Source organism: Schistocerca gregaria, chromosome 7 (assembly GCF_023897955.1).
Source record: "Schistocerca gregaria isolate iqSchGreg1 chromosome 7, iqSchGreg1.2, whole genome shotgun sequence".
Lineage (NCBI taxonomy): Eukaryota > Metazoa > Arthropoda > Insecta > Orthoptera > Acrididae > Schistocerca > Schistocerca gregaria.
The window spans coordinates 198372390-198397251 of record NC_064926.1 but is presented as its reverse complement, the minus strand read 5'-3'; the positions used below and the strand labels follow the sequence as shown (position 1 = coordinate 198397251).

The window sequence follows — 24862 nt, the reverse complement described above, 5'->3', positions numbered from 1 at the left end:
TTTCTCTCTCTCTCTCTCTCTCTCTCTCTCTCTCTCTCTCTCTCTCTCTCTCTCTCTCTCTCTATCTATCTATCTATCTATCTAGTTCTGTATCTTTGTAGGCCTTATTTTTTTTCATTTTAAATGCTATTTCTTCTATTTTTGCTTGCCCTTATTTTTATCCACCAATCTCTCTTAAATTCTGGAAGTTTATAAAATGGAAGGTTAGCATTTAATGTCCCATCAGGAAAGGGCTCATTAGACATGACTGGAAGCTCACAAACCAATAGAATTTTATGTGTCTGGCAGTCATTTTACATTTGTTTCTGTTTGGGAGTTAGTAATAGATGTCGCATGTTGTAAAGAAATATAATCTACATCTGCAAGATTACTCTGTAATTCACAATTAAGTGTCTGGTAGAGAATTTGTCGGATCACCTTCAATCAATTTCTCTACCATCCAACTCTAGAACAGAACACGGGAAAAATAAGCACTTAAATATATCTGTGTGAGCTCTGATTTCTCTTATTTTATCATAATGATCATTTTTCCCTATGTAGGAGGATGCCAAAAGAATATTTTCACAGCCAGAGGAGAAAGTTGGTGATTGAAATTTCACAAGAAGATCCTGTCACAAAGAAAAATGCCTTTGTTTTAATGATTGCCACCCCAATTCACATATCATGTCCATGGGGCACTCTCTCCCCTATTTTGCAATAATACAAAATGAGCTGCCCTTCTTTGAACTTTTCTGATGTCCTCCATCAGTCTCATCTGATGCAGATCACACACCACACAGCAATACTCCAGAAGAGTGTGGACAAGTGTGGTGTAAGGAGTTTTTTTTGTTTATTTATTTTTTTAGTAGACTAGTTACATTTTCTAAGTGTTCAAGTGATATATCATAGTGTTTGGTCTGCTTTCCACTGAACATTATCTATGTGATAGTTTCTATTGAAGTTATTCATAATTGTAACCCCTAAGTATTTAGTTCAACTTACAGCCTTTAGATTTTTTGTGATTTGTCATGTAACCTAAATTGAATGGATTTATTTTAGTACTCCTGTGGATGACTTCATGCTTTTCATTATTTGGAATCAATTACCACTTTTCAAGCCATACAGGTATCTCTGTAAATCATTTGCAATTGGTTTTCATCAACTAATGACTTTACAAGACTGCAAATGACAGCACAATCTACAAACAATTAAATGTTGTTTATGTAGATCACATACAGTGGAGAGCCTATAACATTTCCTTGGGGAACACCAGATATTACTTCTGTTTTACTTGATGACTTTCCATTAGTGTCTATGAACTGTGACCTTGCTGACAGGAAGTCATGAATCCAGTTGCACAACTGAGATAATCTCCATAGGCATGCAATTTGTGAGGAATGACCTCAGAAGCCATCTGGAAAACTAAAAATATGAAATCAATTTGAAAAGCCCTGTATATAGCACTCATTACTTCATGAGAATAAAGAGCTAGTTGTGTTTTGCAAGAAAGGTATTTTCTGAATCCATGCTATTAGTCAATAAATCGTTTTCTTTGAGGTATTTCATAATGTTTGTACACAGTATATGTTCCAAAATCCTACAGCAAATCAACATTAGTGGTATGGCTCTGTAATTCAGCACATTACTTCTATTTCCCTTCTTGAGTATTGGTGTGACTTCTGCAACTTTCCTGTCTTTATGTACGGATCCTTTGCCAAGTGAGGAGTTGTAGGTGATTTCTAAGTATAGAGCGATTGTATCAGCATATTTTGAAAGGAACCTGCCTGTTATACAATCTGGACTGGTGTCCTTTCCTTTTTAAGTGATTTAATCTGCATTGCTGCACCAAGGATATTCACTTCTCAGTTACTCATGTTGGCAGCTGTTCAAATTCTGGAATATTTACTTTGTCTTCTTTGGTGAATGAGATTTGAAAATTGTGTTTCATACCTTTAAATGCTAAAATATCTGTAAGAAAGTGTATCTCTGATGCATAAGTATTACTCAACAAAGCAAACCATGCACTTTGTCATAGTGATAACTAACTTGGTTATGTGATTAGTGTGTTGTTATTTTACAGTGAATGATGGAAAGTGATTGCAAAAAAATAATTTCACATGCACAAGCAATAGCTTGCTGTCAATATCATTAAAATTTTGACAATGAGAAGGAGAAACAAGTGGCAGTGCCAATGGAAAATTCAAACATGTTAGAAAAATGTTAAAAGCTGATTAAATTGATAGTGTGAAAATTTTGGAAGGAAGGATAAGATGCCAAGTGAGGTGGGATTCAACTATCTAAGTCACAGAAGAAGAAAAAATATCTCATTGACAGTATGGATAAAAGTGTTATTAGGCAGCAATTTCTGTGATTTTACGAACAACAGAGGAACACCAATGTGAGTAAACTTCACAGTATTCTTTCATAGAGCTGAAAGTCAAGGCCAGCAACAAAATTATGAGAGAAATAGCTGTCTGTGGCCAAAATAACCAAGTAATCATCTATGAATGAGAAAAAAACAGATTGAAAAAGCAAGCATTAGATTTTTATGAAGAAATGAAGCATCAGAGTGAAAGTGACATTGATTCATTTGGACATATAACATTGTCACAATCATAGTGAGCAAGGTGTATTGTAAAAAAAAAAAAAAAACAGTGTCTATAAAGTTTAATTGTCATCATATACAGATCATTGGCAGACAGACATTTGGTGTGTGGCAGAAATCCACATACAAGACTGAAGTGTATGCTCTTAATACCTCCACTCTCTTTCTTGGGTGTAAAAACAACAATGCTGCCACCTTGGCCTGACCTCCTGTTTAGTTTTCTGACTTGTACAATAAACATAATCGTCACAATAGTTACCAGCGATACTTACTTGCGGGAATCAGATTTATTTTACATTTGCCATTTGCTGTTTTTATTATACTCTGAATGAAAGATGTGAAGCACACAGAAGGGAAGGAGGAAAAGAAATGAAACTTCATGGGTTGGGAGGATTTGTGATGTTATTTCAATGCTTACAAGATCGAATCAATAAAAAAATAAAATAAAAAAATAAACACCTTGGCAGTATGAGCCTTTTTATCAGTACGATCTTGCACTCCCTGTATCCTGTAGCATGCACTGGTTCCTTTGAGAAGGATATCATGAAGCCACTGTATTCTCTTCTGAGGCAAGCTGGCCCACAACTGTTGGAACTCATTCTCGATGTCGCGGATACTGGCGCTGGGACAAAGTTGTCATCTGAGCTGGTCCTATGTATGCTCTATTGGGGACAGATCTGAGGATCGTTATGGCCATGGGAGTCCCTCAACATCACACAGACAATTCATAGACACATGCTATGTGTGGACAACAATTGTCCTGTCGAAAAGCTGCACAACAAAATTGTCACATGAGAGGTAACATATGAGGATGAAGGAAGTCTGTTGTATGCTGTTGTGCCATCAAGATTCCCTCAATCACTACCAGCCTTGACCTGAAATCATACCATATCACTCCCCACACCATGATGCAGGAATAAGACTGCTGTGCCTCTCCAAACTATTGTAAGAAAGGGACCTTTCCCCAAGTAACCGCTACAGTTGCTCACGGTGGTCATCTGGGTTAGTGCAGAAACGGAATTCATTGTTGAACACACTGTGATGCTGTTCATCTACAGTCCGTGCTTCCCCATCATGGCATCACTCCAAATGCAGCCATTTGCATTGTGGTGTTAACAGCAGCCTACACAAGGGACAGTAATTCTCCAGTCCAGCTGCTGCTTATCTCCAATTAATGGTGCAGGATGACACAGAAAGTTACAATGAGTCCATTACATTTTCTTCAATGGCAGGCACAAATGTGAAAAGGTTACTTTTTTTGTCAGTGCATAATATGGCGACCCTCTATTGTGTGGTTGACAGGAAGCTTGACAATGAGTACACTGTCTTCAGGTTTCCATGCAGTCTAACATTGAACCACTGTCACATTTGAATGTCCCTGGACCACTGTCACATGTGAATGCCCAACAAATCTGAATTTTGCATGACTCAACCTGGCCAAATGGAGACCTGCAGTGACACCCCTTTCAAATTCTATCAACGGATAAGAACATTATCTCAGTTGAGGATGTGACATCTCATGTCCTTCACAGTGAACAGTCGACATCTGATGATGTTTTCATCCATTATGTGCCCTACCAGGCATGGTACCAACACTAAATATGAACAATATTAACACATCCTGGTAGCTATTCTACCTGCCACTGAAAACTCAACTCTAAACTGACTGGTTTGGGCAGGGATATCATCTTCAGCATATTTTTTATAGTTACAGTGCTTTGTTACACTGTTCTGTTATCATCATTGAAACCCACCTGCCTTTCCTTGTCCTGCTTGGCAAAACTTGCCTGTACGAGGGGGTACCCAAAAATAACCGGAATTTCTTTCTACATCTACATCTACATCTACACACATACTCCACAATCCATGATACGGTGCATGGCGGAGGGTACCTTGTACCACAACTAGCATCTTCTCTCCCTGTTCCACTCCTAAACAGAACGAGGGAAAAATGACTGCCTATATGCCTCTGTATGAGCCCTAATCTCTCTTATCTTATCTTTCTGGTCTTTCCGTGAGATAGAAGTTGGCGGCAGTAAAATTGTACTGCAGTCAGCCTCTAATGCTGGTTTTCTAAATTTCCTCAGCAGCGATTCATGAAAAGAATGCCTCCTTTCCTCCAGAGACTCCCACCCGAGTTCCTGAAGCATTTCCGTAACACTCACGTGATGATCAAACCTACCAGTAACAAATCTAGCAGCCCGTCTCTGAATTGCTTCTATGTTCTCCTTCAATCTGACCTGTTAGGGATCCCAAATGCTCGAGCAGTACTCAAGAATAGGTCATATTAGTGTTTTATAAGCAGTCTCCTTTACAGATGAACCACATCTTCCCAAAATTCACCAATGAACCAAAGACGACTATCCGCCTTACCCACAACTGCCATTACATGCTTGTTGCACTTCATATCGCTCTGCAGTGTTATGCCCAAATATTTAATTGACGTGACTGTGTCCAGCACTACACTACTAATGGAGTATTCAAACATTACGAGATTCTTTTTCCTATTCATCTGCATTAATTTACATTTATCTATATTTAGAGTTAGCTGTCATTCCTTACACCAATCACAAATCCTGTCCAAGTCATCTTGTATCCTCCTACAATCACTCAACGACAACACCTTCCCATACATGACAGCATCATCAGCAAACAGCCGCACATTGCTCTCCACCCTATCCAAAACATCATTTATGTAGATAGAAAACAACACCGGACCTACCACGTTTCCCTGGGGCACTCCAGACGATACCTTCACCTCTGATGAACACTCACCATCGAGGACAATGTACTGGGTTCTATTACTTAAGAAGTCTTTGAGCCACTCACATATTTGGGAACCAATCGGATAGGCTCATACCTTAGTTAGGAGTCTGCAGTGGGGCACCGAGTCAAATGCTTTCCGGAAATCAAGGAATATGGCATCCATCTGATACCCTTCATCCATGGCTCGAAAGATATCATGTGAAAAAAGGGCGAGTTGCATTTCGCAGGAGCGATGCTTTCTAAAGCCGTGCTGATGCATGGACAGTAACTTCTCTGTCTGAAGGAAATTCATTATATTAGAACTGAGAATATGTTTGAGAAACCAATGTTAAGGATATTGGTCTGTAATTTTGAGGATCCGTCCTTCTACCCTTCTTACATACAGGCGTCACTTGCGCTTTTTTCCAGTTGCTCGAGACCTTACATTGGGCAAGAGATTCGCGATAAATGCAAGCTAAGTAAGGAGCCAATGCAGCAGAGTACTCTCTGTAAAACCGAATTGGAATCCCATCAGGACCTGGTGATTTATTTATTTCCAACCCATTCAGCTGCTTCACAACCCCAGGGATGTCTATCACTATGTCCTCCATACTGGAATCTGTACGAGACTCAAACGGTGGAATGTTTGTACGATCCCCTGCATGAAAGATTTCTCAAATGCTAAATTTAAAATTTCAACTTTCGTTTTGCTGCATTACGTTGTCAGGCCAGACTGATCAGTGAGTGACAGGATGGGTGCCTTCGACCAGCTTACCAATTTTACGTAATACCAGAATTTCCTTGGGTTTTCAGCAAGTTCTTTTGTTAAGGTATGATGGTGATAGTTGTTGTATGCTTCGCACATCACTCTTTTTACAGCAGCGTGAATCTCTACTAACTTTTGCCTGTCCTCATTCTCCCGATCTTTCTTGTACCGTGAGTGCAACTGTCTTTGCTTCCTGAGCATTCTCCGAATTGCGCTGTTAACCCATGGTGGGTCTTTTCCATCTGTAACACACTTTTTCAGCACATACTTGTCCAATGCATGATCTACAATGTGTTTAAAATTTGCCCATAATTCTTCCACGTCCATCGTACCAGAAGTAAATGAAGTCAATTCATTTACTAAGTGGGATGCTAACAACTGCTTATCTGCTCTTTCTAGTAAGAATACTCACCTAGCCTTCTTGACTGACTTTTTAACTTTCGTAACCATAGTCGTAATGACAACAACATGATCACTATTCCCTCCCTGAACACTGACACTGTCGATGAGGTCTGGTCTGTTTGTGGCTACCAGATCTAAAATATTTCCATTATACATCAGCTGTTGGTTTAGCTGCTCAAGACAGTTTTCGGATAATGTGTTCAAAAGTAATTCACATGATGGCTTGTCTGTACCACCTGTAATGAATACATAGGCATCCCAGTCTATACTAGGTAGGTTGAAGTCACCTCCGACTAATATAGCATGATCCGGGTACTTCTGCGATACAGAGTGTAGACTCCATTCGAATGATTCTAGATCTGTCATGGTGGAACCTGGTGGCCGGTAATAACACCCAACAATTAACTTTATTTCTCCTAGCCCTGTTAAACGTGTCCAGATAACTTCGCAATCACACTCTACATCTACATCTGCATCTACATCTACATCCATACTCCACAAGCCACCTGATGGTGTGTGGCGGAGGGTACCCTGAGTACCTCTATCGGTTCTCCCTTCTATTCCAGTCTCGTATTGCTCATGGAAAGAAGGATTGTTGGTATGCTTCGACCTCAGTAGACACAATATTTTTGTCAACTGCAATGGAGACACCACCTCCTATGGTGTCTAATCTGTCTTTCTGATACACGTTCCAACCCTCACTAAATATTTCAGAACTTCCTATCTCAGGGTTCAGCCAGGTCTCAGTCTCGAGAATAGTTTGCGTGCCACATGCTTCCTGGAGGGCAGTAAATTCAGGAACTTCATTCCGAACTCTCTGAAAATTTACTGCTTTCTAGAAAGCATATACTTTATTGTTTTCAAATACAGCCTTAATCTCCTTTGAAGTACTCTCCATTATTATTAATACACTTGTCCAAACGTTCTTTCCAGTGTTTGAAGCACCTTCTAAATTCGTCGTCTTTGATACCTGCAAGCACTTTCATGACATTGCATTTTGCATCTTCTACATCTGCAAAACGTTTCCCTCTCAAGTCTCTTTTCATCCTCGTGAATAGGAAGAAGTCTGAGGGTGCTAAATCTGGCAAATAGGGCACATGGATTGAGGTAGTCATCTTCATTGAGGCCAAAAACTGGCGAACGCTGAAAGCCACGTGCGAGGGAGCATTGTTGTGATGCAGGAACCACACGCCAGAATCCCACAAAGCCGGATGTTTTCACGACAAACTTCTGTGAAGCCATTTCATAACCTCCAAATAGAATTGTTGGTTTACCGTCTGGTTTTCAGGTACAAATTCAGAGTGTATGATCCCTTTGATGTCAGAAAAAAAAATCAACATTGTTTTCACATGTCGAGCTTTTTTTGGTCAATGTGAGCCAGGTGACTTCCATTGTGATGACTGTTGTTTAATTTCTGGATTGTACCCATAGCACTGTGACTCATCACCTGCAATGATTTTGTTGAAAAAATGTGGATCATCTTTGAACACGTCCTTCATTTCGAGACAGGCTCGAACATGACAATCCCTTTGATCTCTGGTAAGAAGCTTCAGCACAAATTTTGCTGCCACTCTTCGCATCCTCAAATCAATAATCAAGATGTGCTGAATTGAGCTCCAGGACAACCTGGACAAGTTCTTGAGTTGGTTGATTGTCCTGCGTTGATCTTCACTGATGAAATCACGGATTTTGTCGATGTTGTTTAAATTTCGAGCAGTTGAAGGTCGACTGGAACAGGGCTGATCTTCAACCACCATTTCTCCCTTTTTAAACCAAGAAAACCATTTGTATACTTGCGTTTTACTAAGAGCATGGTCTTTGTAGGCTGTCTGAATCATCGCAACAGTTTCTGCTACGTTCTTGCCGAGCAAGAAAAAAAACTTCACTGCCACACATTGTTTGTAAGAACTAGCCATTTCCTCATGCCACATCTGCACTGTACACACACTCAAAGAACTGCCAAAGAAACCACCCTTCTCACTGTTGGCTGACGCCACATGGCAGAATGACTCAGCAGAGCTCCTACTACAACCCTCTGGCGGCGCAACCTGCTACTACAAGTACACAATATGCAGCATTATGGTTCTGGTTACTTTTGGGTCCTCCCTCGTACTTGTTGGCACAGTAATTTCCTTTCATCTCGCACTGTCTGCTCCTAAACAGCTGGTGTCACTATGTCCATTAATGTGTGCATGTCTTACATTTCTTTGTTCGTTTGATCTGCTATATCTGAACCAGTGACTTCCATCACTTTTGTTTGTTCAGATGAGAATGTACAATACTTTTCTCATCTCTGACAACTTGAATGAAGATCAATGTCCAATCATCCAATGTGCTTATCTGTTTACAATGTAGTCATTGATCAGATGGATACCCGCCATTGCAATGTTTGAGGGATTTTCAAAAAGAAAGTTACATACTATTATGGCACACCAACTACATTTTATTGAATGCTGCAGTATCCTTTAAAGTGACACACATACATGTCACTATTTTTCAGCATAGTTACCAAGTCACTGTAAACAACAGCTGGAACATTCTACCAATTGTTCAATTCCTCAACAATAGAAATGTGTTCCTTGGTTACAGATCCATTGAAGAATTGCTGTATGATTGCCCTTATCATCTGAAGATTTACAATCAGTTCCTCAAATTGCCTGGACATTGTTATCTGTGGTCAATGCCATTGCTTTCCTTCCTGATCAGCATCACCTGTGTCTGCATGGGCTTGATTAAACTGTAGGCATCATTTCACTACTGCTAAATGTGACATTGAATTTGATCCATATTCATGGTCAGTGCGCAATTTAGACATTTTGTTCAAGGAATCGTACTGTCCCATGCTCTTCAACTGTGGGGTACATTGCCAGATGCAATGCCATTTTACTCCCATGCTGTGATGCACTTGTCATCCATACCACAGCAGAACTGTCTCTCAAGAATCCCAGAACACACACTCTCTTCTGATGATGTGCCACCCTTGCTGTGCAATGGTCTTAATGTGGGATAACAAGTATAACTTGCTTTTTGAAGCCCCTTGTAATTTTTTCAGTGTACTGTCAGTGGCAAGCAAAGCTGTAATTTGGTAAAGAGGGTAGTATAACACAAATTTCCACATAAATTTACAGAGTGTTACCCATAAAACTGGTAATCATCACACCCGCTATGCAAGTAACATTGAACTAATTAAAAAAGAACAGATAACAGTAATGTTAAAAAAAGGAGTTACCTGTTTATATGAGATGCTGGAAGTGAGGGCCATGGGGACCCAGGCATTGTTGACTTCATGTGATGACATTACCCGCGACATTCTGTAATTGTGAGGTGTGATGTTCTTTTCTCTAATAATTTCTTGTTCAAGATCGTCTGCTGTGCAAGGATAGCAGCAAACACTTTGCTTTTTAGCAAAGTCTAGGGATCTTAGGGGCAGAGATCTCTAGTGATATGTCTGTTTTCAGGGAACATCTTGGTGATGTGGCCCATACTTTGGGTTGGGTATGTGAGCGGTCGCTTCATCTATTGGAATACCGCATACAGCGTCTCTGCATCCATTAATTGTGCATAGAAAGAGTAAAAGACCTCTAGATATCTGGAGCTGTTTAAGATGTAATTGAAAAATATGGGTCAACAATGTGCATGCTGGACAAAGCACACCAAACACCATCTTCTCTGAGGGGTGAAGTTGTTCGTTCAAAATATATTGGTTGTCCTGTAACCAGTATCTGCAATTCTGGGAGTTTACATAATCTGACAAATGAAAATGGGCCTCATCTGACATGAAGTAAAGCAGGGGGGCCAAGTAACCATTAGCAATTGATGTTAACAGCCAATTACAATAATGAACTCTTTTTTCCTGATTGCCAAATTTCAACTCTTGTACTGCATTCACACGAAAGGCAAGAATCCCAATTTCAATTTGCTGTTATAATGCCCCATTTCTTTAACAACTTGACAATATGATCTTCTCACAACAACTGATGCACTCAATTTTCCGGTAAAATGCCGTACAGCCAACTTTTGAGACCTTATTGTCACTTTGTAAGTGATTCACCTAGAGATGTTTAACCGTTACATGAGGCATACTGGTTTTATGTGGGACACCCAGTATTTAAGAGAGTGGCTGTGATTATACTGTACGAAAAAGAGTTAGTCCTAACAATAGAATGACTAAGTGACTTCAAAGGTTTTATGTAATAAGTATCATTGTGTGCAGAAAGAAACTAATATCTTTTAGCATACCCATTTTTGACATCTTTCTTTTACTAATAAAAGAGATTTTTCATGAGGAAATAATCCTCAGAGATGCTAAAATAAAAATTATTTTGCCATTGCAAACAGGTATCGTGAGAACTGCCAAACTTTACAACATGGGATGGAGCTACTGGGATTCCAGAAACTGGTTAAGTTGCCAGAGCAAGAAAGCCATATTATAACTTCATATCTCTGCCCCAAGCATCCCAACTTTGCTTTCAACACTTTCTACTCCCGTCTGAGCAATAAAGGTTTGTTTACCACATTATAAGTGTTGTTTAATATTACATTTAAGATTGCTAAAGATACTTGTTACTGCATTGTGCAACTATGCTGTTACTGATGATGATGATTTTGTTTTTAGAGGGACTACACTTCATGGCCATCACTTCCTTTTTGTTTTAGAATATAATGCTAGTGCAAAATTGGTCTTCACAACATGAGGGAGCACTGGATAAATTGGAAATATGCCATTCGTAAGAAAATGAATTAGATACTTTGCTGGAAAAGCAATGACTGAAAATATCATGGTAGAGAGGAACATTGTTGGAGGCCCCTGAAGCCTTGACTATACTGAGAAAAACGATGTGCTCAATCCAACATGTAATTTGGGCAGACTGATAAACAATATTTAGTAAAATTTGAATTATCTCCTAAATTTCAGGACTCACTGGATGACTGTTTCATCATCTGCTTAGAGAGGTGCTCTCAGCTTCATCCCCATACTCAACTTAGCGAGTACTGTACACTCAGTGAAGATATGTCCTATTGAAACTTCCTGGCAGATTAAAACTGTGTGCTAGAACGAGACTCGAACTCGGGACCTTTGCCTTTCGGGGGCAAGTGCTCTACCACTGAGCTACCCAAGCACGACTCACGCCCCATCCTCACAGCTTTACTTCTGCCAGTATCTTGACTCCTACCTTCCAAACTTTACAGAAGCTCTCCTGCGAATCTTGCAGAACTAGCGCACTACGATGCACAGTGGAAATCTCATTCTGGAAACAGGTTCGCAGGAGAGCTTCTGTAAAGTTTGGAAGGTAGGAGCCGAGATACTGGCAGAGGTAAAGTTGTGAGGATGGGGCGTGAGTCGTGCTTGGGTAGCTCAGTGGTAGAGCACTTGCCCACAAAATGCAAAGGTCCCGAGTTCGAGTCTCGGTCCAGCACACAGTTTTAATCTGCCAGGAAGTTTCATATCAGCGCACACTCCACTGCAGAGTGAAAATCTCATTCAGAATATGTCCCATTGTTAAGATGGCCACCACAAATATCTTAGGTTGGGTCTTCATTTAATAGAAGAAAACACTGGAAGCAAATTATGTGGCCAGTGACATTCTGGAGTAGACGGCGGAGCATATAAGGGTGCCTCTTGGTACTGTATCATCAGTCTCTTGGCTCACTCTGATGATTGATGGAAGACATGACTGATTTACCATTGGAGGAGTTGGAATTTCCATGTCTACATTTTTGAAACTTAATAGATTAGTAATAATCTGTCAATGGTATCCAATGAATGTTTACGAGGAGTGACAAACACTGTTTGCAAATTGGCATACAGTTGATAAACTGGAAGGAACCCTCTCACTACAGTTCAACTTCTTGCATCATACACTTCTGGCCATTAAAATTGCTACACCAAGATGAAATGCAGATGATAATCGGGTATTCATTGGACAAATATATTATACTAGAACTGATATGTGATTACATTTTCACACAATTCGGGTGCATAGATCCTGAGAAATCATTACCCAGAACAACCATCTCTGGCCGTAATAACTTCCTTGATATGCTTGGGCATTGAGTCAAACAGAGCTTGGATGGCGTGTACAGGTACAGCTGCCCATGCAGCTTCAACACAATACCACAGTTCATCAAGAGTAGTGACTGGCATATTGTGACAAGCCAGTTGCTCAGCCACCATTGACCAGACGTTTTCAATTGGTGAGAGATCTGGAGAATGTGCTGGCCAGGGCAGCAGTCGGACATTTTCTGTATTCAGAAAGGCCCGTACAGGACCTGCAACATGCGGTCGTGCATTATCCTGCTGAAATGTAGGGTTTTGCAGGGATCGAATGAAGGGTAGAGCCACGGGTCGTAACACATTTGAAATTTAATGTCCACTGTTCAAAATGCCATCAATGTGAACAAGAGGTGACCGAGACATGTAACCAATGGCACCCCATACCATCACGCCGGGTGATACGCCAGTATGGCGATGACGAATACACGCTTCCAATGTGCATTCACCGCAGTGTCACCAAACACAGATGCCACCATCATGATGCTGTAAACAGAACCTTGATGACATTTTGCCATTCGTGCACCCAGGTTTGTCATTGAGTACACCATCGCAGGTGCTCCTGCGTGTGATGCAGCGTCAAGGGTAACCATAGCCATGGTCTCCGAGCTGATAGTCCACACTGCTGCAAATCTCGTCAAACTGTTCATGCAGGTGGTTGTTGTCTTGCAAACGTCCCCATCTGTTGACTCAGGAATCGAGACATGGCTGCACAATCCATTACAGCCATGCCGATAAGATGTCTGTCATCTTGACTGCCAGTGATACGAGGTCATTGGGATCCAGCACAGCATTCGGTATTACCCTCCTGAACCCACTGATTCCATATTATGCTAACAGCCCATTGGATCTTGACCAACGTGAGCAGCAATGTCACAATACGATAAACTGCAATCACTACAGGCTAAAATCATGATGGTACGCATTTCTCCTCCATACACGAGGCATCACAACAACGTTTCACCAGGCAACGACAGTCAACTGCTGTTTGTGTATGAGAAATTGGTTGGATACTTTCCTCATGTCAGCACGTTGTAGGTGTCGCCACCAGCACCAGCCTTGTGTGAATGCTCTTAAAAGCTTGCAATTTGTATATCACAGCATCTTCTTCCTGTCGGTTAAATTTTGCATCTGTAGCACATCATCTTCACGGTGTAGCGATTTTAATGGCCAATGGTGTTTTTTGCCAGAACGTCATGTAGTTTTGACACATTTGAAAAACCCAAAGGAAATCCATATTGTGTTCAGTCAGTTGATTCTTTCAGTAATGTTCAATTCAACCTGACAGTGTTCAACACAAATTGGCCTAGGAACAATGAAAGAGTTGGTTGCATGATTGTGCATAATAATGGTTACAGACAGTGATCTTTAAAGAGCAAATGCAGCATATTGGTCATTGGGGTTGCTGCCTTCGAGCAATTAACTGATGTTATTTGTGGAATATTTTAGTATTAATAAAGTCATGGCCTATTGGACAAACTTTAAACTGCAAGTATTAAAGTAAGCTTTGTATAGATACCAACTCATGTGGGTATCGTAGGAAGTGAACTTCATGACTGAAATACAAATGAATCTTTCACAACGGAGTTACTAAATTTCAGAATTCAAAAAATGTACACCTCCTCCTAAAAGTCTGTGAAATAGAGTAAAAAATCACCACACTACTAGCAAACATAGAACAATTAAGAAGAAGAGAGAGTGAGTCTATTGCAGTGTGCAGACTAAACACTGGCCACATATGTATGATTTCATGCTTTCCCGGCGAAATGCTGACATTCTGGAGTAGTCGGGTGTTCTGCCGGATGTTCGTGTCAAAGTTGCACAATATTTCGACAGTGTGCCTCACTGTCTTCCTCAGGTGCTTCCTGGGACTTGTCCCTGTTTGGAACGCGTCCAGTATTTATGCCTAGGTGTTAGGCGTTCCATGTGCGGTCCGCGCCGAGTCCTCTGCTCTGTGATTGGTCCATTCCCGAGAGGGTGTGTCTGGTTGGCGCCTGGTGCTCCCTCCGCCCTCCGCGCCACGCCAGGCATCCCCTCTGCCATCCGTGCCGCGGCAGGCGCTTCGTCCGCCGTCCGCGCCGCGGAAGGCGCTTCCTCCGCCGTCCGCGCTGCTGCAGGTGCTGCCTCCACCGTCTGTGCCGCGCTGGGCTAAGTGCGCCGACTCCCACCAGAGTTGACACTGCACCAAGAAGAGGGAGGAGGCGCCCAAGTGCTGCAACTGTAGCCACATGTGGCGAGCTACAGAGGCTGCACCGCCTTCAAACGCGGCCCACGGCAGCAAGGACGTGCGGCACCCGCACGAAAGTTGCAACCAGGCACCAGCTTCGCGTCTGCCACCAAGGGGGAGTCCTCGGACGCCCCCAGGGGGCGGCGGGTGGGCGTCCCGACCACCACGGCGCCCAACCAGGCAGCCGGCACCCAGGACGACCAACACCAGGGCGGACGGCTAAACCGTCCCCCCACGTCAGACACGCCGCAAGCTGCTAGGCGTGCGGTCCCGCTAACGGACGCGGCTACCGCCAAGGATGTACAGACTACCCAAAGTCCACAAGAAGGTGGTGCCACTTCGACCGATTGTTAGCAATATTGGGGCAGCCACCTACCCCACAGCAGCTTATTTGAAGAAGATACTGTCACCTTACGTGGGGAGGTGTTCACACCACATTCGGAATTCAGAGGATTTTTTACAACGCCTCCAGCAGTTACGCATCTCAGACTCAGATATCATGGTCAGCTTCGATGTGGTGTCCTTGTTCACCCGTGTCCCACTGAATGACTCGCTCAAGCTCATTGGGGAAAAATTCGACGGGCCCATCTTGGATCTGTTCAAGCATGTACTGACCTCGACTTGATTCCTTTACGGAGGTCAATTTTATGAGCAGACAGAAGGGGTGGCGATGGGTAGTCCCCTTTCACCAGTGGTAGCCAACCTATTTATGGAGAAATTCGAGGAAGAGGCACTAACATCAGCCACACATCAGCCAAAATGTTTCTACAGATACGTCGATGACACCTTTGTCATCTGGCCCCACGGAAAGGAGGAGCTGGACAACTTCCTGGAGCACCTTAACTCACGCCATCCCAATATTAAGTTTACGATGGAACTGGAGAAGGATGGTCTACTTCCTTTCCTGGATGTGCTGGTTAAGAGGAAGGCAGACGGTACCTTTGGGCATAGTGTGTATCGCAAGCCCACACATACGGATTTGTATCTACAAGCAAACAGTTGTCACCATCCAGCACAAAAGAATGGTGTGCTCAAAACTCTTATCCATCGGGCACAGACGCTCTCTGATTCTGACAGTCTGATGACAGAGATGGCACACTTGCGGTCAGTATTCAACAGGAATGGATATTCTGCCAGAGACATCCAGAAGGCGTTTCACTCAGTAAGTGCAGCAAAGGAACCAGCAGAGGAACAGGAAGAGGAAGAGGCCAAGAGGGTGGCATACCTTCCATATGCAGGGCCAGTATCTGCCAAAATCAGCAGAATTTTGGCCAAACACAACATCAAGAGCATATTCTGCCCACCCACGAAGATCGGTGCACTATTGGGCAATACTAAGGACGACCTGGGACTACAGAGGCCAAGAATTTACAGCATACCATGCCAGTGTGGGTTGGCATACATAGGCCAGACCACCAGGACGGTTCAAATCAGGTGCAAGGAACACCAAAGGCACACCAGATTGGGACAAGCTACGAAATCAGCAGTGGCTGAACACTGCCTAGAACTTGGCCACGCCATGGACTACAACAACACCAGAATAGTAACACAGATGGTGGCTGGTGGTAAAGAGGTATACCTTAGAGAGGTGTTCCCCCAATGGCAGGTGAAATATCCTCTAAGTGTCTTCAATGGTGACAACTTTTCTGTGATTTCATTAAAGCAGGGTCTGGATTTCATGTCTTGTCTGACAATCAAAATCTCCATGGTTTCCTTAAACAATGACTCCCATAATAATGGAACAGAAGTTAAGATCTTCCATAGAGAAGAAAGTTGTTAGCTTAAGTGTTAATGGGTTGCCTTCTTCTATCAGCAGGCTATTTTAGCATTTCTGTTGGCAATATTCTGTTATCACCCATATTCCATTGTATATAGGACCCATTATGCATAGTGCTGACAGTGTTGTGGATTCAAATGCTCTATGTGCAATATAATCAGATAATTTTATGAAAGCCCATTTTTGCACTCTGAGGCTGATATCTGGCGTTTAGCAGCATCCACGGATGAAGTAGTTTACTGCAGGCAGTGGTCTTTACACATAGCACCGGTATGTAGCCTCATTTACTGTTTCTGAATCAAAGAATAAACAATAAACTGAAATTTCTGTATGAAAGGTTTTCTAATTTAAGTTCCCAGCGCATCATATGATCAGAGGTAGATCAGAAAATGTGAAAATGACAGCTAATTTTAGAAAAGAAGCCTTGGGATTAGAGACACCAATGCAGACAGTGGTTAACCATCCTTTCAAGCTGTTTGGGTAGTCATTTCCCTTCTTGTCTAAGCTGCTTGGATAGTCATTTTTCTTTTGCCATATGCAGTTGAAGATTTTGAAGAATGTGCTGAATTTTCATTGCTGATAGATTTCTACACCTGATTGTCAATCAAGTCAGGGTCTATGGATGTCGTGTTATAAGGTTCCGTATGTTGCAAACTGAAGGAATGACTGGTAGAGCCTGACATGAATTTCTGAGATAAGAGTGGCTATTGATAATTGCTGGATGCAGACATTCTGGCAAAATGTGATGCAACAAGTTAAACTGTATTGATAGGGTTAATGAAATCACTGTTGAAGGAGAAGTCTAGCACCGTTGTTGAAGTATTGTGACCACTGACACACATTAATTTCACCACACTTGTGAGTATTTGGTATGTGACCTCACTGATAACATACAGTAGTCCCAGGACACCCTTCACTTTTTTATCGTAAATTTTGCTTTTGCATGATGAGCTTATAACTGAGCCCCCAACAGTAGATACCCAGTTCCCCTGGACATACTTATATTAGTTGTTTCGTCCAGAGGTAGGTTCTTGGCTTCATATACCATCTGAGGTAATATTACGGTTTACACACACACACACACACACACACACACACACACACACACACACACACACAAAATCGCCAACTCCAGCACCTCAGGTTGGAGAATGTGGTTGCATGTGCTCTAGTGTGTGTGTGTGTGTGTGTGTGTGTGTGTGTGTGTGTGTGTGTGTGTGTGTGTGTGTGTACTGATAAAGGCTGTGACCGAGAGCTATATGTGAGTGTCTTTTAATCGTATCTGACTGCAGCTTGACATGTCTCCTTTCAGTAAGTAGCAATCTATCTTTTCCTACATTGTCGACATTCCTTCCTGGAGTTTCCATTGTTTGAAAAACTTTTTATTGTAAATGTAACGTAATTTAGTAATAGTGATGGTTAAATAGAAAGTTACATAGCCAATGGCCATCATATTATCACTCAGAAATGAAAATACTGAACCATTTGAAGTGATACACATGTGAGTGTCTCAAACGAGCCACTACCTGGTGCTGATGACAGACACTGGCATATTTCAGTCTGTCTGGGAATATCCCCCTGGAACACACACTATGTGAAGAACAGGGTTTTAGTACTTCATGTGAGATCTTGTCAACTTTGTGAGAGATACGGTGAGGGATTTATTTTCTTTGTCAGAGCAGGGAGTAACTGCAATTTGACTGCATGTATGAGGCACTGTTTCTTTCATATGTTCTAATGCTTTGTTGCTTGAACTGTGTATGCCAATCTTCTGAGCTACTTAAAGGAAGTGATTATTAAATATATTGGCTACCTGACTGCTACCATTTATTGCCTGTTTTTCACAGACTACCCTCATTCTGTAACTGAGTCCCTGTTTATCTTTCTGCTAGGACCAATATAGATTTAATTTTATTACCTGAATTACTAATTTCACCATTATGCACAGATTTTATAATCACTTTCTTTAAGACAGCATAGTATTTATTATATTATGTAATCATTCCTATTTCTCTGTTTGTCCCAAGCATTTCAAACAGTTCTCTTTTCCTTGCATATAATAATATTTTGATTGCTTTTGTAATTCACAAGTTTTTGATGTCTTTTTAGCACCATATTCTATTGTTTTCTTGGGAAACAGCTGTTAAACATTAATTAAAAAACCATCAATAAATACTTTAAATCTGGAAATTCAACCTCTCACATTATACACATTTGAAGTGTACATGAAGTTTCATGTATGGCTGCCTTAAAATTTAGTTGTTTGTTCATTAATTATTCAGTTTTCTGTCATACCACCTCACTGTAATCATATCATTCATTTAGTGGGGCTTGTCAGAGAATGCACAAACATTTATATGACTGATTAAGCTTTCATCTTGAAAAATGTTGTCTTTTGGTGTTTTTGTTTCTTATGTAATTCTGGTGGGAAAATTAACAGCAGAATAGATATTGCAAATGTTAAACAACATTATGTATCTTACATTTTACCTGAATCTTTCAGAAAACTCCAAAGACAATCGTGTTTTCTTTTGTCTGCTTGGTGGCTCAGCCAATAATGACTCATATTTGTAAGAATATCTGAAAGTTTCACAGTGGGAATCGACTTTCCAGTAGCGGTAATTCATAAGCTCTGTCTTCCAACCATCAGTTTAATTAGAAACTTCTGGTGTCAATACATTTGAACTTGATTTCATTTTTTATGTATGTAATCCTTTATTTTAAGATATGGATTTCTTTATTTATATGTTGCTCAGAAAGACATTTTAGATCACATGAAGAGTTAACAAGTTACCAAGTTCTATGTTTGGTCTTCGTAAGCAAAAACCAAGATTGTCTAAAACAAGCAGAAACCGTTTAATGGCTTTATTTTCAATTTTCTTTTATATTATTTGACAGAGGATGACCACTTATGTTGGGGAATAGTGCCTACTGCTCACACTATTAAAATTCATTGTTCATTTTCACCACACCACTTCTCGAAAGTTACACAGCCAGATTACCTGTACTTTATTTATTTACTTGATTCTATTTCTTCATAATTACAATCAAATAAGCAATGCTATGTGCCACGGTAGCTTTTACTCACAAAGAAAATGTAGTTATCAAGAAACAGCAACCATATTCATCATCATCATCATCATCATCATATGTACATTTATATATGCATAATATAAGTTTAGTAATTAAAGTGATCACATATTACTACAGTGTTCATAATATTCATCATCAGCTTTAATCACAGTTGATGTTCTCTTATTAGGACAAGTCATCTATCCTGGAAAAGTGACAAATGCAGACAGCTTTCGTATTGGAAACATAGGAGACCTTTACCCAAAGGACTTGCAGCATCTGGTATCCTGCATTAAGGCTGTACTCACTGATATGGGGGTACCTCTGCCAGTGAGGTATTAATTCCAGAAGTGAGTACTGCTACCATGTTGTTGTTGTATTCAGTCTGAAGACTGGTTTGATGCAACTCTGTTACCACGGTGGCAACAACAGACCCTCAGAAGTCAAATAAATAACTTTCTACCAAATGATATTAGTGAATAAAATGGAAAAGTACCAGCGTATGCATACAGGTATTAACTTTTGTAATTGAATAAAAGGAATAAATTTTCTGCAACAGAAACAAACGATTTTCCAGTGGTATTAAAAGTTTTACTATATGTTTCATCAGTTGAAAGGAGAGACATAACATGCAGGGAACAACAGTGAGGTTACAAAGCTATTTTTACTATACAAATACACATGAGATGGCTTAGTACTAATTGATATTTATGGCAGTATTTTCAGGAGGAGGTCTTGTAGGCGAAAGCTTTAATGTTAAAAGATTCTGGAACATTCATAATTTTGCAACAATGGTGTGGTGGAGCAGAAAGCAGTTGGCATCCGTGTACATACTTGTGTATAATGTGTAACTGTCGGAAGTTTCATTGTTCTATGTCCGTTAGTTATTGTTCAGTGCTGTATTGAGTAGAATGCTGCATCACACAGTTTGTGAATTTCGAGATGACAGAGTTAGCGGAGCAACACATCTGCATTTAATTTTGTCTGAAACTCAAGAAAACCTATACAAAGGCACACCAAATGATGCTTAAGCCATATTCGGTTTTATGAATAGTTCACATGGTTCAAAAATGGCCAACAGAAGTTAATGGCGATCCTCGTTAAGGACTCTTTTTGATTTCTACCAACGACATTCATGTTAGGAATATCAATGAAATTGTGTATGCCAATTGAAGACTGACTGACTGCAGAAGAATGTAACATTTCAGTTGGACCACATCATGAAACTGTGACACAGCATCTTGGAATGCATCGTGTTGCCACCAGGTTTGTCCCATGGCTCAGAAAGATCTTCGCCTCGCCTCGCAATCTGTGAAGAGTTTTGGATCACGCAAATGAAAACAAGATGTTCCTTAAAGAAAAATCATTTTAAAAAAAAATAATCATAACTGGTGATGAGATCTGGATCTTCGGTTAGATTCCAAGACTTACCAAGCGGGAAAGCGCCAGTAGACAGGCACAATAAAATAACACACAAGATTCAAAGATTCCAAGACTTACCAAGCGGGAAAGCGCCGGTAGACAGGCACAATAAAATAACACACAAACACACACACAAAATTACGAGCTTTCGCAACCGCCGGTTATTTTATTGTGCCTGTCTACCGGCGCTTTCCCGCTTGGTAAGTCTTGGAATCTTTGTTTTTATGCCTCATCCTCTGTACTCTCCAGATGTGGCCCCTGAAGACTTTTTTTTATTTCCAGAGTTGAAAACCCATTGAAAGGGCAAAGATTTGCAATGATAGATAAGGTAAAAGAAAATTTGCAGATGGCACTTTGTGCGATCCAGCAACAGGCGTATCAAGACTGCTCCTGAAAGTGGAAATGGTGTTGGGAGCAGTGTATGAATTATGGAGGAGAGTACTTCTAACGAGACAATGCACAATAAGTAAAAGGAAAGTGCAGAAAAATTTTGAGGACAAAGTTCCAGATGTTTCTGAACACACCCCATCTGGTGATTACCAATCTATGCTTTCCATAATATTGTTATTCTATCCTAGAATTTCCATTGTTTGATATTTTAATTGCAATTTTTGAATTTAAAAAAATCCAATTTTTTAGTGTTTTGAACACTAGTACCAATAAAAGTAACATAATGAAAACAACATCAACACAAAAATTAGAATCATCACCAGTATGAGCAGCAGAACCAACGGTGGCAGCAAAAGCAGCAGCAGCAGCAGATGGATATGTAAATAAGACTACTGTGGAAGGAATCCTGAAAAATACAAGCAACACTGGCAGCAGCAGAACCCAAACAACAGTATCAACAGGACAACACTGCTTATAGAGGAGCCAGGGGCCTAATAGGTCTACATCTAATTCACACCGAGGTGATTTTTTATGGTTTGAAAGCAAAAAAAGAAAAAAGAATGTGACAAATGAGCTACAAACTTACAGTTAAGTCAAGGCAACTTCTCTTATTTTTAAACATTCAGGGCATTGAAGTAAAGTTCAAGTATTGGTGGAGTCATTAACACAAAATGAGTATTCTTTTCTCAATTTATATGAAAACTGGCTTAAACAAGAACAAATAGAACATTATAACCCATTAGGTTATGAATACAGAAATGGTTTCTGCAGATCTCAGTATCAAAAAGGTGGTACTGTACTCCACATCAGTGGAACAGACTTCAGAGTACTTGATCTCAGATGGGTATGTGTTGAGAAACACTTTGTAGCTATGGGTATAATACATGATGTAATGCAAGTTATTTATGCATGTATCTACCGTGCCAGCAATGCAGATGAAAATACTTTTCTAGATAACTTAGACAGATCCTCTGCTACACAAGAAACAGGGACGTATATCCAACAATATTGGTGTGAGACATCCATTCAGGCTTTGATGCAACCTGTAACAAACCTTGTGCAAAAAAGTTATTGAATACAATTTCCATTATGCTAATTCAAAACCTACTAGACTAAAAGCATGTCCTCATGATATGAATTCCACTAATGTGAAATAAGTTATTTTCTCAATGATTAATGGAAAATCTCATACGAAGATGTGAAACAAATACTAACAAAGAGATAGAGGGGCTGGCCAGTACTTAGCTCAGTACAGCCGATAGATACACAAAAAACAGAACTGAAAATTTACCTTCCTAGCTTTCGGAACAAATGTTCCTTCATCAGGGAGGAGAGAGGGGAAAGAAAGGGAAGAAGGGAAAGTAGATTCAGTTACTCACAACCCAGGTTATGAAGCAACAGGGAAAGGAAAACAGGGAGGGTAGCAAGGATGGAGGCATGGTTGTCAGAGAAAAGCCAAAGATATTCTACTGTAAGTACTGTGCCAGCTTCAAACCAAAGAGGATACATACAGAAGTAAAGAGGTATATAGTATAAAGATAAACACAACTATTTAGGATGAAAAGATGCGTGAATGGCTAAAGAGGAAAGCAAAAGAGGAGAAGACTGAAGAGTAAATGGGAGTGAGGTGGTTTAACGCAGGTTCAGTCCAGGGGGATGGCGGGATGAAAGGATGTGTTGGAGTGCAAGTTCCCATCTCCGCAGTTCAGAGGGACTGGTGTTGGGTGGGAGAAACCAAATGGCACATACGGTGTAGCAGGTCCCTAGAATTATGCTGGAGGAAATGCTCCGCTACTGGGTATTGGACATCTCCTAGGCGGACAGTTCGTCTGTGTCCATTCATGCGCTCAGCCAGTTTAGTTGTTGTCATACCAATGTAAAAGGCTGTGCAGTGCAGGCATGTCAGTTGATAAATGACATGTGTAGTTTCACACATGGCCCTGCCTTGAATTGTGTATGTTTTACCAGTAGCAGGGATGGAGTAGGTGGTTGTGGGGGGATGCACGGGGCAGGTTTTGCAGCGGGGTCGGTTACAGGGGCAGGAACCGCTGGGTAGAAAAGGTAGTCTGGGAATATTGTAGGGTTTAACAAGGATGTTACGGAGGTTAGGGGGGGGGGGGGGGGGGCGACGAAAGGCAACTCTGGTTGGTGTGGGGAGAATTTTGTCAAGGGATGATCTCATTTCAGGGGTTGACTTGAGAAAGTCATATCCCTGGCGGAGTAATTTGTTGATGTTTTCTAGGCCAGGATAATATTGGGTGATAAGGGGGATGCTTCTGTGTGGTCTAGGGGTAGGAACATTGTTGTTGGATGTGGAAAGGTGTATGGCTCGGGAGATCTGTTGGTGGACAAGGTCTGCAGGATAGTTGCGGGAGAGGAAAGCACTGGTCAGGTTATTGGTGTAATTGTTGAGGGATTCGACACTGGAGCAGATACATTTGCCACGAATACCTAGGATGCAGGGAAGGGAGCGTTTGATGTGGAATGGATGGCAGCTATCAAAGTGAAGGTACTGTTGTTTGATTGTGGGTTTGATATGGACAGAGGTGTGGATGTGAGCTTCAACAAGATGAAGGTCAACATCCAGGAAGGTGGCTTGGGTTTTGGAGAAGGACAAGGTGAAATTCAGATTCGAAAAGGAGTTGAGGTTATGGAGGAAATTAAGGAGTGTTTCTTCACCATGATTCCAGACCACAAAGATGTCATCTATAAACCTATACCAGGCCAGGGGAAGCAGCTGTTGGGTATTCAGGAAAGCCTCCTCCGTGCGGCCCATGAAGAGGCTGGCATAGGACAGAGCCATCCATGTTCCCATGGCAGTTCCCCTGATTTGTTTGTAGGTCTGGCCTTCAAAAGTGAAGTAATTATGGGTGAGGATGAAGTTGGTAAGTGTGATAAGGAATGAGGTTTTTGGAAGATCTTCGGGTGGGCGTTGGGAGAGGTAGTGCTCAAGGGCAAAGAGACCAAGGGTATGTGGGATGTTTGTGTAAAGGGATGTAGCATCTATGGTGACAAGAAAGGTTTCAGGTGGGAGAGGAGTGGGAATGGATTTGAGGCGTTCTAGGAAGTGGTTTGTGTCTTTGATGTAGGATGGGAGTCTGCGGGTGATAGGTTGGAGGTGTTGGTCTACCAGAGCTGAGATACGTTCTGTTGGGGCTTTGCAGCCTGCTACAATGGGACGGCCAGGATGGTTCTATTTGTGGATTTTGGGTAATAGGTAGAAGGTAGGGGTACATGGCTCAGATGGAGTGAGTAAGTCTATGGAAGCCGTTGTGAGGCCTTGTGAGGGACCTTGGATTTTTAGGATTTTCTGCAGCTCAGTTTGGATGGAGGGAATGGGTTCCTGGGTAACAGTTTTGTAGGTTGAGGTGTCGGAGAGTTGACGCAGTCCTTCTGCCACATACTCCACATTCAAGTACGACAGT

General features: G+C 41.3%; 1 protein-coding gene across 2 annotated transcripts in view; it reads left to right on the top strand.

Annotated features, from left to right (window-relative positions):
* Positions 1-20999, top strand: part of LOC126281716 (2-aminoethylphosphonate--pyruvate transaminase-like) — a 96899-nt gene extending 75900 nt beyond the window's left edge. For both annotated transcript variants that reach the window (XM_049980889.1, XM_049980890.1), the window contains 2 exons: positions 10836-10999; positions 19816-20999. In XM_049980889.1, coding sequence (XP_049836846.1) covers positions 10836-10999; positions 19816-19967 — 316 coding nt within the window. In that variant the 3' untranslated portion in view covers positions 19968-20999. The remainder of the gene's footprint in view (positions 1-10835; positions 11000-19815) is intronic.
* Positions 21000-24862: the final 3863 nt, after the last annotated feature.